The sequence below is a fragment of the Solea senegalensis genome, linkage group LG1, assembly GCF_019176455.1.
Source record: "Solea senegalensis isolate Sse05_10M linkage group LG1, IFAPA_SoseM_1, whole genome shotgun sequence".
Taxonomy (NCBI): Eukaryota; Metazoa; Chordata; class Actinopteri; order Pleuronectiformes; family Soleidae; genus Solea; species Solea senegalensis.
In genome coordinates this window covers 3421999-3434059 of record NC_058021.1, presented here as the reverse complement: position 1 = coordinate 3434059, position 12061 = coordinate 3421999, and the positions used below count along the sequence as shown (strand labels likewise).

Below are 12061 nucleotides of genomic sequence, written 5' to 3'. Positions count from 1 at the left end.
ACTGTTAGTTCAGGTGTGCCCCAGGGCTGAATCCTGGGGACCCTCTTCTTCATAATTTACCTCCTTCCCCTTGGCAATAATTGTACACAAATATAACATTGGCTTCCACTGCTACATGGATGACACCCAGCTCTACCTCACCATTAAACCCACTTCCAAACTCCCACCCTCCACCCTTACTGACAGGCTCAAGTAAAATCCTGATTGTCTGGTTTTTCAATTGCTCTGTTTCCCCCTCCACCACTTGACTGTTCCCTCCGCCCGTCTACTTTAACTCATTACTACCCAAATTAAGAAATATCAATTCACTTCCACTCTTTAAATCCACACTCAAAACTCATCTGTTTGAGATTGCTGCACTTGAAGCCGTTTAACCTGTTTGTGCTATTCTTTATTCCAAGAGGGCCTTGGCAGCACAAGCTGTGTTGTTTTTGTGTCTGTCAAATTCTGTGATCTCTGGAATTTGACTTGGAATTCTGTCACTAAACAAGAGGAGCAAGAGGTCGATGAGTTGAGTTCAGTTTGTGATGCTCAAGTATGGCGTGAGTAAAGCTGCTGTAATAGACCTTATTCACACAAGAACAAAAACAAAAGGTTTTACCAAAAACATTATTCAGGATCCCACAGCAGTTTAAATAGAGACTTACTTACTTGACATTTCCAAGTTTTTTTTTTTTTACAAAAGTACTTTGGTAAGTTTTCTGTCTTTTACCAAAGTGTCACTTGCCCCAACTGCATCCAGGAAACACAGAACTGTAAGGTGCAGACACAGGTAGATTGTCACATGTAGTCAGGCAGCCGTTGAGGGAGTACTTCATTACTCTTGGCAGAGCACACATTTTAAGTTTGTGAGAAGCTAAACATGTGACTGTGAAGTCCTGACAGTGAATGTCTAGGTTTATTTTTAGCAGTAGAATCCACTGCATTGGTCGCCCTGAGAGGTCAGGGCGCTGCTAATATCACAACACATTAAGGAAAAAACATGCTGCAAATATTACTCATCATCACACCTGCACGCAGGGGGACCTCTCTACAGTAAACAACTGCATTCAAGCCATGTTAAATGCATTGAAACCATCCGGAACAAGCAGACAGGCAACAGGATTTTTAAAATAAGATAATAAATTATTTTAAACGGTTCAAAAATAACATAATTTGAAGTCATAAATACGGCAGCGATGGATATTATCTACATCCTGTGTAACTTTAACATTATAAACTTACCCACGAGATGTTTACTGTACAGAGATCCCCCTCCCTGCAGGTGTGGAGACCTGTGTGCATCAGTGTCAAGTGTCCCCTGGAAACACTTCTGTTGTGTTGTGATATTTGCAGTGTGATTTTTATTAATGTGTTGTGTTGTGGGGTTTGCAGCACGTTTATTCTTAATGTGCTGTGTTGTGATATTTGCAGCACATTTTTTCTGAATGTGCTGTGTTGTGATATTTGCAGCGCCCTGACTCAGGGCCACCGTAGTTAAGGCACAAAACACTCAAAAAGAAACATCCCTTATCACAACCCACCCTCATCCATTCACAATATTAATCATGACATCAAGTGCAAATTTGTGCAAATGTAATATCTCTGACTATTGTAATTTTAGCCATTTTTTCTTAAGTCTAAGGCTGCTGTATTTGGTATTTGGCAAATTGCCCTGTTGTTATGTTCTTCAAATCAAACTATTCACAGAATCCAAACCACACAATTGCCTGGGACCTTGGGGGCTAAGGAGGTGGCTCATTAGAAAAACTCACTAGGTAAGGGCTTTTGTGGTAAAGGTATTTCCCCATGGTGATTTAGAGTTGGATAATAGTACATAATGTACAATGTGGTATTATTGCACCCATGCCCTTGTCCACTTCTTTCTGGAAAACTACTCAGGTTGTGATACCACCAGGCAAGTGGGTCTGCGTTGGAGTTTACAGGTTCGATGATCAGTATTGACTTGAAGCTGTCTCTGGAATGCTTGTGGAGCTAATTCTATGAGACTTCATCAATGTTCACATTAAAAAAAAAAGTCAATATCAGATTTTAAAAAAATAAATGCATATATATGCATTCAGACAAGTGTTTGAGCACTAATACATCTAAAAATGTGTGATGCTTCAGTTGCCAGTGTATACAGAAGGTTGATTATCTCTTCTGCATTTGTTTGCTTAGTTTCAGAGTATATTACCAATGAGAAACACAAATGACGAGATGAAAAATGTACTGAAAGTGTTGGCAGAGCCTTTTGTTCACAGCTGATTTTCAGAAGATTTTCAGATAAAACCACAGACAACAGACAGTTATACTCCTCCAATTTGGGGGCCCTAAAATACCACTGTAATGTGGGCAACAGGTATATTAGGAGCAGAATTTCTAATATGTTTTTAACCAAAAAAAAAGTGGGTAGTATAGTAGATTGTTTGAAAGTCTTTTTTTCTGCTGGTGGGACCTTTGCTTATGGCTAAGTAGAACCCTGCTTTCCCCTCCTGAGTCATTGGATGGTTTGTCAGAACATCTCTAAAGATGATCAGAGAGATGCATCTGTAATGCACAAAATACTGAATTGAAGATATCTTTAATGAGACACCAATGATGAAGAAGTAGACGGTGATGTACAGTAAAGTCAAAGATGGGATATGAGAATACGGTGACAGATTTCAGAATTACATCGATTACCTTGTTTAAAATCAAATGGTAGAAAGTGTATTACTAAAGAATATGTCCTGACACAAAGTCACAAAGTAAAAACTAACTTTGTGAGGACTGGGATCAATTTGATGGTTAAGGATTGCTGCTACATGATGAAATGATAAGTAACATGCATTTCCTCTTATGATTGACCAAATACAGGATGTGTGTTGTCAATGTGACATTTCGAGCACATTAGGCTGTCACTCTAGACGTCATCAGTTCAACGGTCGTCCCTTCCTCTCCCGTTTCTCTCGTCTGCCTGGCTCGATCTGCAACAGGACGACGAAGGACGGTCCATCGCTGGAAGACAAAAAGAGAACATGACAAGTGAGGAGGTTTAAACTACTTTCACTTCAATGACACTCACAAAGGTCATTTTGGCTGTCAGAGGACAGCCACTGCAACATGGCAGCACCTCACTACTGCTGTTTCCAACATTGCTCATGATCAGAATGAGCAGCCTTGCCTACAGCAAGTGCTATTGAGCAGGACACAGTTGAGGTCTTGAGGTCCTTCATCAGGCAACAGGTGTGCATCAGAAGTTCACCCACAAGGAGAGATTGAGCCTACAACTTGGGTTTCATTGGAATCGGAGAATGTCAATTTGTGAGTGGCCAGATATTATGAGATGCAGAATGAGAGGACACTGACCTGTGCAAAGGTTCCTGGTGTCACCCACCACTGTCCAGCTGCCCACAGTGGCCCGATGAGAATAGAGGAGAGGGTCATTGCCCACCCCAGTGTATACGCCCAGTCAGGATAGACGTACCAGTCATTAATCTTGAGGTGTGTGTAACCAACAAGGTACAAGATGAAGGAAGTCTGTAAAAGTTAAAATGATGAAGAGTTCCAAATGTGAAAGTACATAGTACACCTTTTCAAATACCCATGGGTAAACAAATATTGTATGCCATGCATACCCACAGTTTGAAGATCTTAATCATGGTTCAAAGTTTTTGATATCATGACCTGGTTTTGTATTTCTGTTTGCGTTTCAGCCACCGTAACCTGGACTCTGGAGATTAATAATCATGCACCAGGAAATGATCAGTCTTTTAAATTATGTCCTAAGTGACTACCAGTTCAGCAACCAGAAAATTGAGAATAATATTGTGTGAGGTAGGTGTTAGTCATGAAAAACAACCAAATTGTCAGGAAAAACTAGTCTTGCTAGATCATATAACAGTATTAAGCTCTCAGTTCTTTAGAAAATAATGTATAGCAGCAGTGTGATTCCATTGACTGTTCACTTTGATCTACACTGATAGGTCTCAGTAACTATGGATGGATTGACCAGAGACTTGTACAGATGCTCATGTTTCTCATAGTAGGATTTATCGTTACGCTTTTTATGTGCAGCACCTTCAGCTCTTTTAGAAAAATGTGTGAAATGTGCACTATTATCCTGCTACTACTACTTGAACACCATTAGACCACTTTTATCCAGATTTTTCACAATGAACTTTGACTCAGGGTAGGTAAAGAAGGCAATTGTCTGAGGCTCAGAACAGCTAATTCATTTATTTCACAGCAACATTTTTTGCAACCCCCTTAAATTCTGTATACTAAAGACAAATCCCTAGGAACACCACTGCTCTTAGAATTAGAACAATGCAGCTAAAATATTGTTCATTAAAACATGTTTCTCTCACCAGTGACAACACGGGAAGAATGTATTTCCAGCACACGTGGAAGAAAATAGATGGTCTGTGTCCTGTCATGTCCTCAATGCTGTTCATAATCTGGTCAGAACCTGAGAAATGTACAGACTGTGAATGACACCAGCTTTAGGTTTTATGATAGTGACATAAGACTTTCATTAAGGTAGCACAAAATAATAAAAGAAATCATCCAACCATCTTATCGGAATAATTTGTTACATTAAGGAAATCCAACCAACACCAACAAGCTCTATAAAACTAAATCCAACACTCAAACATTCATGCTGCAGACATACACTGAGAATAACATTCAAATAGGAATTATATTTACCAAAACACCAGGCAAGAGCCACAGACTCTGATAAAATCATAAAATAATGATAGGCCCTGGTACAACCATAATAATCGATGAGTAGGAACACGTATATCCCTCCCTACAGCAGAAAGAGACAAGGTTTTAACATGAGAAGTATTTTTTCTTTTTGAAAATGTAACTGTCATTAAGACAAAAAAAAATTCCGCTCACCTCAGTGACTAAGGTCAGTTGTATGAGAAAGACGAACAAACAGACGAGAAAGAGAAAGACCTCATATCTTCCTGGTCCACGCAAATGCCTCGGAAACAAGTCGGTCAGTGATGTGATAAAACACTCTACTGTCACAAACTGGAGACAAAAATAAACCATTGACATTTTGTGGCCATGAAGCTCCAGTTATATCAGTTATAGCAGCAAAATCATTCACATGAGTGTCGACACTGAGGAAAAAGACCATCAGGAAAAAGCAGACACTCCAGAACTGTGGCAAAGGCATCATAGCTGTAGCCTCAGAGTACACGATGAAGGACAAACCAGGACCTGTGAATCAGACAGTGATAAGAAGACATTTGAAGAGCATTATTTGTTGTGCATTTAGGCCTAAAACTGGAAAACCAGTGTCTGAAAATGTGAAAAATAAGGAATAGCTAGCTGCTTGAAAAACAACCAGTACATCCCATTTTTTGTTAACGCTACACCCCCAAAACTCGGGTTGGAACTTTAACTAAATGTGTGAATCTGTTAAAGGCACAAACAAAACAGGCGGATGTCCTTCGAAGGTCTTCTTCTGTCAACATCTGGAAAAGTCTACTCTTGAGATGTTCCCACTTACCCAAAAATGGCAAGGACTTATCGACACAGCTGCCCTGTGTGATATAATTGGTTAACACTCCACTGAGTTCCCATTTAGCTCAGCAGTTGATTTTTAAGATCTTGATTCTGACAAGACAAGACAGTGGCTGCTACCTAGGAATCAACTATGACTAACAACGCTACTTCAACATTACTCCCATTTTCCACAACTTATCTGTGCCAGCTTGGGTTTTCAAGCCTAACTGAAGAGCTCTGCATTTATCTTCACCTAAACAGGCTCAGATTTCATGTTTTTTTTACAATATCAAAAACGTACTGTGGTGCATAACAGGTTGAGAGTCACTGCACTAGTGAAATATTGTCCTGTCTGATGAAATGTTGTGTTTGAGAAATGAAATGAAATGAAATGCCCGAGCTTTAAGATGCATTGTTTACCTGACTCAGCTACTTTGTCAACAGTGACCCTTTGTTTCTGTGCCATGAATCCAAGAAGAGAGAAGATGACGAATCCTGCAAAGAAACTGGTCCCACTGTTCAGCAGACACAGCCAAAAGCAGTCTCTGCATTGACACACAAACACAATAGAACACATTCAATTCGTAAAATGTAGAGTCATTTACGCTTTATGTTCCAGTACAACATTGATTGTTTATTTTGTTTATTTTGTTTGTAAAGGTACTGTTGTCAGTTTCTAAAAGCAAGCCTGACCCAGGGCTTTACCATTCCAACCACGTAATAGAAACACAACAGATTATGTGCGGGCCATACTATTACTTCCAACCTGTTTTCATCCTGAGAACGTCATATACCACTGCTCAGTAATGCCCCTCACTGTTGCCTGACAGACACACAAGGTACACTTACAGCGTTGCTCACCAGCCAAGCATCTCAGGCTTCAACTGACTCAGCGATACGCGCATGGCTCAGTGACACAAAACATCGGAGAAAGGTGATCGAATTGTGTGTTACCTTTAAAATAACATTTTGGAAACATTTTGTATAAATTACGTACAATTTTTATTGTTGTTTTTCGATATTTTAATGCAGAAATTTGGCATATTATATCTTTATTTTCTTTATTGTAAACCAACCTTTCAAAATAAAATGATTACTTACTTGTAACAGTTGTTTTTGTACTCATTATGACTGCTCAAAACAATTAGGAGTCCCGAAGCCAAACTATAGGAGAAGCATATTTGAGATCCTGCTTCTATCCAGACCTGTCATGATTAAAGAAGGTGCATTATATACACAAGTCTAGCTGGGGAGTATCGTTCAGCAGTAGAGGATATTTCTGTAAATTTCTTTAGCAAAGTATGGGCATTTTCGGCCACAACAATGTCATTTTTGTACAAAGTCCCTGTAAAAACCACTCCTTCACTTGCAGAGTCTGCCTGCCTCTTGTGTCCTGTACATGGTAATAATGTGCAGAATCATAATAAAATACCTCAAGATTAACCAGGTGTTTAAAATCTGGATAAAGGTAATAACGAATTCCGTCCCATGCTCCAGGTAAAGTCACTCCCCTGATGAGCAGAATCAGAAGCATCGCGTAGGGGAAAGTTGCAGTGAAGTATACTACCTTAAAATTAGAAAGAAATAATGCAGATTTAATGGTGGTAATAACAATGTGCAACTTTGAGTGTATAAAATCATGTCACCTTTCCTGTGGACCTGATACCTTTCCAGATACTGAAGTAGCAACACACCCAGCAGAATAGAAGAGCCAAGGCCAGCTCCCATCTCACACTGCCCAGCTCCTCAATTCCACCAGACATGCCTAAAACCCGCCGCCTGTGTAGAGAAGTTTAGGGTTGCACTATTTTATAATAAATGTCTAGAATGGGTTGGTATATTATCTTTAACACAGTGAAATGTCATTAAAAAAAAAAGAAAAGAAATTTGGACTCACTCCCAGAACTCAAGAGAAGCAGAGGTGGTGTTAGTGTTGTTGATCGACGTGGTCTGATTTACAGAGACGTTTGGTGACGATAGACTGACACAGTTGGCTCATTTTAAAGAACATAAGGTACACATGTCAGGGCATAAATCATCTGAATGATATATGAATTTCACTGTAAGAGAAAATGAAATCAAACTCCACAGTTTTCCCTTTACCTGAATTCCAGGCGTGGTCACAGCTGGCCCAGGGCAGCTGGGGTGTGAATGAAAAAAACAGGTAGACAAGAGTCCAGACTTGGACAATAACGTAGCTGAAGTCATAAAGTCTCAACACTAATTGCCCGTATCCTATTCCTAAGGAGAGAAAAGTCCACAAGTACAATTTCAAAGTCAAGAAAAGTTTGGACACCAACTTAAAATGCAACAGAAATTAAAATCTACAACTTGTTGAATGGCAAACCTTCTTTTATTTAACAAAAGGTGCAAAAACTGCCATGTGTGAATGTGTGATCACATAGATGAGTAAAAGTTTGGAGAGACGTATATGGTCCCATCGAGACAACGTCTTTTACCGCAAACTCCATGTCAGTGCCAGGTGTCATTCTGTACATTCTGTTACAACAGTGTGGCTGTGTAGACGTGGAGTGACAATGGTAACCGCGCGTTGTTGAGAAGCTCAAGTCTTGAAAACCAGTTGTGACCACCCGCAACAATCTAAACCCGTTTTCAAGCCTGTCATTTTGCCAAAGCAATTTTAGATGCACCACCTGAACAATACTAGCTGTCAATCACACTGACATCCAGCCATATGTGCTATGCTTTCATGGGGGGGCGGAGTCACCCCCCGGTGCATATTCACTATATTTCTACTTATGCATTGGTACTGGAAGACTATGTTCACTTCATGGTTGTACACAACAAGAATTGTACATTACCTTATCACACATTTAAGTTTTTATAGAATTTTGAAAGTGTCCCAACTTTTCTGGAAATGTGGTCTGAAACATTTAGAATTGATTTTTTTAACCGTTTGTTTTTATTTTCTAATATTGCTTCTCTGCTGACCTGGGCATGCAACTCACCTTTTGCCAGAGGAAGCAGCTTCTTCCAGCAGGTGACGCATCCTTCCTGTGTGTATTGACCCATTGCAGACTCCAGCAAGAACAGAGGAATCCCAACCACAGCAGCAAACAGACAATATGGCACAAGAAAAGCTCCTGAAAAGTTGTTGCATTTAACCACCAGTCCCCAAACATTCATCAAAATAAAAACATCTCTGCTAATACAAAAAAGTTTGCATGATTCACCTCCACCGTTCTTGTAGCAGAGGTAAGGGAATCTCCACACATTGCCCAAACCGACCATATTTCCTGCAACCACCAGAATATATTCAGTTTTACTGGCCCACCATCCTCTGTCTTCAACGCTCGTCATATTTTCTGTTGTTCCCCTTTCCCTGTTCATCAAGAACAAAAATCTTAATTTCTGTTGTTCCAAAGTGCTGACTCACACCCCGCTCTCAATCAATTCATATGAAACCAGTCATTCTAGTGGTTGGGACTGATGAGCTGTTGGATCATTGTTGTGTGCTTTGGCTTTGGCTTTTCTGATAACACAATGATAACCTGACTACAGAAACCCTTTAGACTCATGTTCCATCAAAAAGCCAAATCTAGGACATTTTGGCAAATCCAATTCCTCATCAACACACTTGATTTGTTTCATATTTTATTGTATTACATCATATTATATGGGGATGTGGCTCGTTTAGCGATATGTCTGTGGCATTTCTACTGCACTGCACAGACTGGTGCCCTTAATAAAAGTCCTTATTTTAATTTATTATATTATATTATATGGTGTGCCCCAGGGGTCAGTTCTAGGACACATTCTATTGTCAATAATGCATACAGTTTTTTTAGCTATGTGTATTTGTATTGTTGGATTGTAGTACTGTACTTAAAATGGTGTTGTTTGATCATTGACTCAACATCTGCGTATCACCGTTGTGTTGACTTAACATTAGGCTTAATCCATTTCAGGGAAGTTGATATCATGCAGTGTAATTTTGTCACTACATGATGCAGTTTTAAGTTTATAATTGTGTATCTTCAATTTGATGTTACAATTTCATCTACAAATGAAGTATGATTTAAATCAGTCACATATTTCCCATTCTTTAGACAGTTGTTGGAGGAGTTAGCTGTTTTGTCAGATGACTTTGGGACCAGTCATGTCAAAAGTTAAGGGAGTCTCAATCCTCTAATAGTGCAGGAACAGCCGTCATATGAAAATGTGAAATGGCATTACGCAATAATGTTTTTACCATGCACATCAAACATGTGCTCCAGTTTAACTTTTAATGTAATATATGAAGGAGTTTGTAGTCAGGATTTTCTATACTTGTTTTATCTTCAATTTCCCCTTTATTAACCAGACTTGTTTTCTACTGTAGAAAAATTCAAAGGAATGGACTGGAATTTGTAGACACATGACAGAGAATATAGAAGAATGCAATTGTCTTCTCAAAAACAACAAAAAAAGACACCATTGCCTGCAGCCTGGTGTATTAACAATGAAAGTAAATCTACACGTAACAAGACAATAATAACTCAGACACAGCTGTCAACTAATAGGCTTGTGTTTTGAGCCCCTTAGTGAGTGTGTGTGTGTGTGTGTTCCCTAATTCAAAGTAGCAAAGTGAAGAAGATAAAAGTATGAAACCAGCTCAGATTACTGAGTAACCCTTCCTTTTTTCTCTCCCAAACCCATAAATGCTGAACAGTAGACGATCTGGTCTTAGGGGACTTGTCGCTCTCTAACAACCAGACTACCCTGTTAGCTCGCAGAGCAGCGCCACGCCCTCTCGCTCCCTCTGTGAACACACAAGTGGGCCAGTAGAACTGGTATTTGGGTGAGCTATGAGAAGTCGAGCATGAAAAAGGATAGCCCTCTGTGTTTCGGGGAGTGGTGAGGAAATGTATCCAGCAGCCACTTGTGGTTTGCCACAGCATTTTGCTACGTTATGGCATCTGTTGAATGAGGTCAGACATCATGCTATTTTATTCCGGAGGAGTGAGGTCGTACAGCTGCAGCGCTCATAGCAGTATAGACAGCTGAGTCACAGGCGACATGTACTGTGCTGTATATCCTGTTTGGGGTGTAACAACTGCTCCAGTGTTACTAATTGTTCCCCTCATATTTCCCTCAAAGCGACATAAATAAAACATGCCTCTTGTGTTGGCCTGCTCCAGTGCTTCATTCAGGCCATCAGTGAAACGTCTAGATCTCAGTTATTTATGGTTGCACATCAAATGGAAACTTTTGCTCCACTTCACACAAATATTTACAGTAAATCAATGTATATTCAAAGTACTTAAAAGAAAAACCACAGGATCTTAAGTTGGAATTAGATTCATGGTCTTCAAAAAGGCTTGCCCACACAACATGGATGCGCAACCTCTATTATTATTATTACTGGGTTATACTTGTCATACTATGTGTACGCTATATTACTATATTAGTGTGTACTTTATGTCAAAATCTCATATTCTTGGTAATTGTTAGTGTGAATTTTTGTAATTATAGGCCTGTAACTTGTTTGTATCATGTACAGGGCTACTTTAAAAACACACAACACATACACACAATTTGATGTGGATATGAAATGCACATGTTCAGCCACTCATGTCAACAGATAATCAGTTGACACTTATTTATATCCAATGTTCTCAGCTGTTTTACACTATAATTAGAAGGTCCTGACACATCACATTTGCAACTGTATTATCCTTACTATTAGTCCATTGACTGTCAACTAAGCAACTAAGAATGTGTCATACTTGTGGTATGTTGTTACTGTTTACTTATCCAAGTGACAGACTATAGGCTATAAGCAGAGATAGAAAGTCAACTAATACGATGCTGGCACAATCAGAGTATATGTAGAGCACAATTTATAGTTTCCTGGCAGTCAGTTAATTGTATGACAGTCATCAGTTGAACAAGCGTCAACTTATTATCTTTTCTTTTTTTTTATCTATACCCGTTGCTTACTAATGGACTATCAATGCAAAGTTTCACTCAAAGTTCTGCTGCCGAACTCACATTCTTCATCCAGTACTAATACATGCATTTCGAGTAATTGTCACAAAACAAATAAAAATAGCTATATTTTCCACAGGAAACAAATGGACAGCACAAGTTAAAGTTGAAATTCATTTTCCCCGGCTACCCATGCACAGATTTGATGCTGGGCACTAATCATTCTGAAATTATTCTAGCATTTCATTAATACCCTTTTCTGGATTCAATCATCCAGTACTTACATTAATCTTTGTGGTTGTGTCATCTTTTACTGCACATGGATGAAAGGCAACAGTAACAAAGGAAGACAACTGATCATTATATCCAGAGGGCAGAGACATGTAATTGTGAGGACTAGTGCAACATAGAGAGTGCTAATTGGTGTAAAACGCCAAAACCAAAGTAGGTATGCCAACAACACAAACAATCAAAAATCAGGGTTTTTCTTTAGGCTATAACGCTCATATACAGTGTGTATGTACATTTTTTTTTTAAAGATAGGAATGTAAAGCTTTGTAAATACTAATAGTTTAATACGACAATTCTTTCAGTGTTTCAAGATAGAGTCTCATTTGATTTTTAAGAGATTTCTTTAATGATTTTA

The 12061-nt window shown here is 39.1% G+C and overlaps 1 protein-coding gene across 1 annotated transcript; it reads right to left on the bottom strand.

Annotated features, from left to right (window-relative positions):
- Positions 1-2894: 2894 nt before the first annotated feature.
- LOC122781679 (sodium- and chloride-dependent betaine transporter-like) lies at positions 2895-8805 on the bottom strand. Its single transcript, XM_044045622.1, has 14 exons — positions 8679-8805; positions 8454-8588; positions 7588-7725; positions 7382-7478; positions 7131-7263; positions 6917-7051; positions 6586-6689; positions 5905-6029; positions 5084-5196; positions 4867-5004; positions 4672-4774; positions 4332-4432; positions 3359-3501; positions 2895-2979 (listed from the first exon to the last, which is right to left on the bottom strand). Exons 1-14 carry the CDS (start codon positions 8803-8805, stop codon positions 2895-2897), a joined length of 1677 nt encoding a protein of 558 aa, XP_043901557.1.
- Between the last annotated feature and the right edge of the window lie 3256 nt (positions 8806-12061).

What these genes read in the sequence shown, in the direction of transcription:
- LOC122781679 (XM_044045622.1), bottom strand. Translation starts at nt 8,805, where the DNA reads ATGACGAGCGTTGAAGACAGAGGATGGTGGGCCAGTAAAACTGAATAT. An exon ending in TGACCACGCCTGGAATTCAG is followed by an intron (nt 7,479 to 7,587) that starts GTAAAGGGAAAA and finishes CTTTAAAATGAG; the next exon opens with CCAACTGTGTCAGTCTATCG. An exon ending in TACAAAAACAACTGTTACAA is followed by an intron (nt 6,030 to 6,585) that starts GTAAGTAATCAT and finishes GTGTCAATGCAG; the next exon opens with AGACTGCTTTTGGCTGTGTC.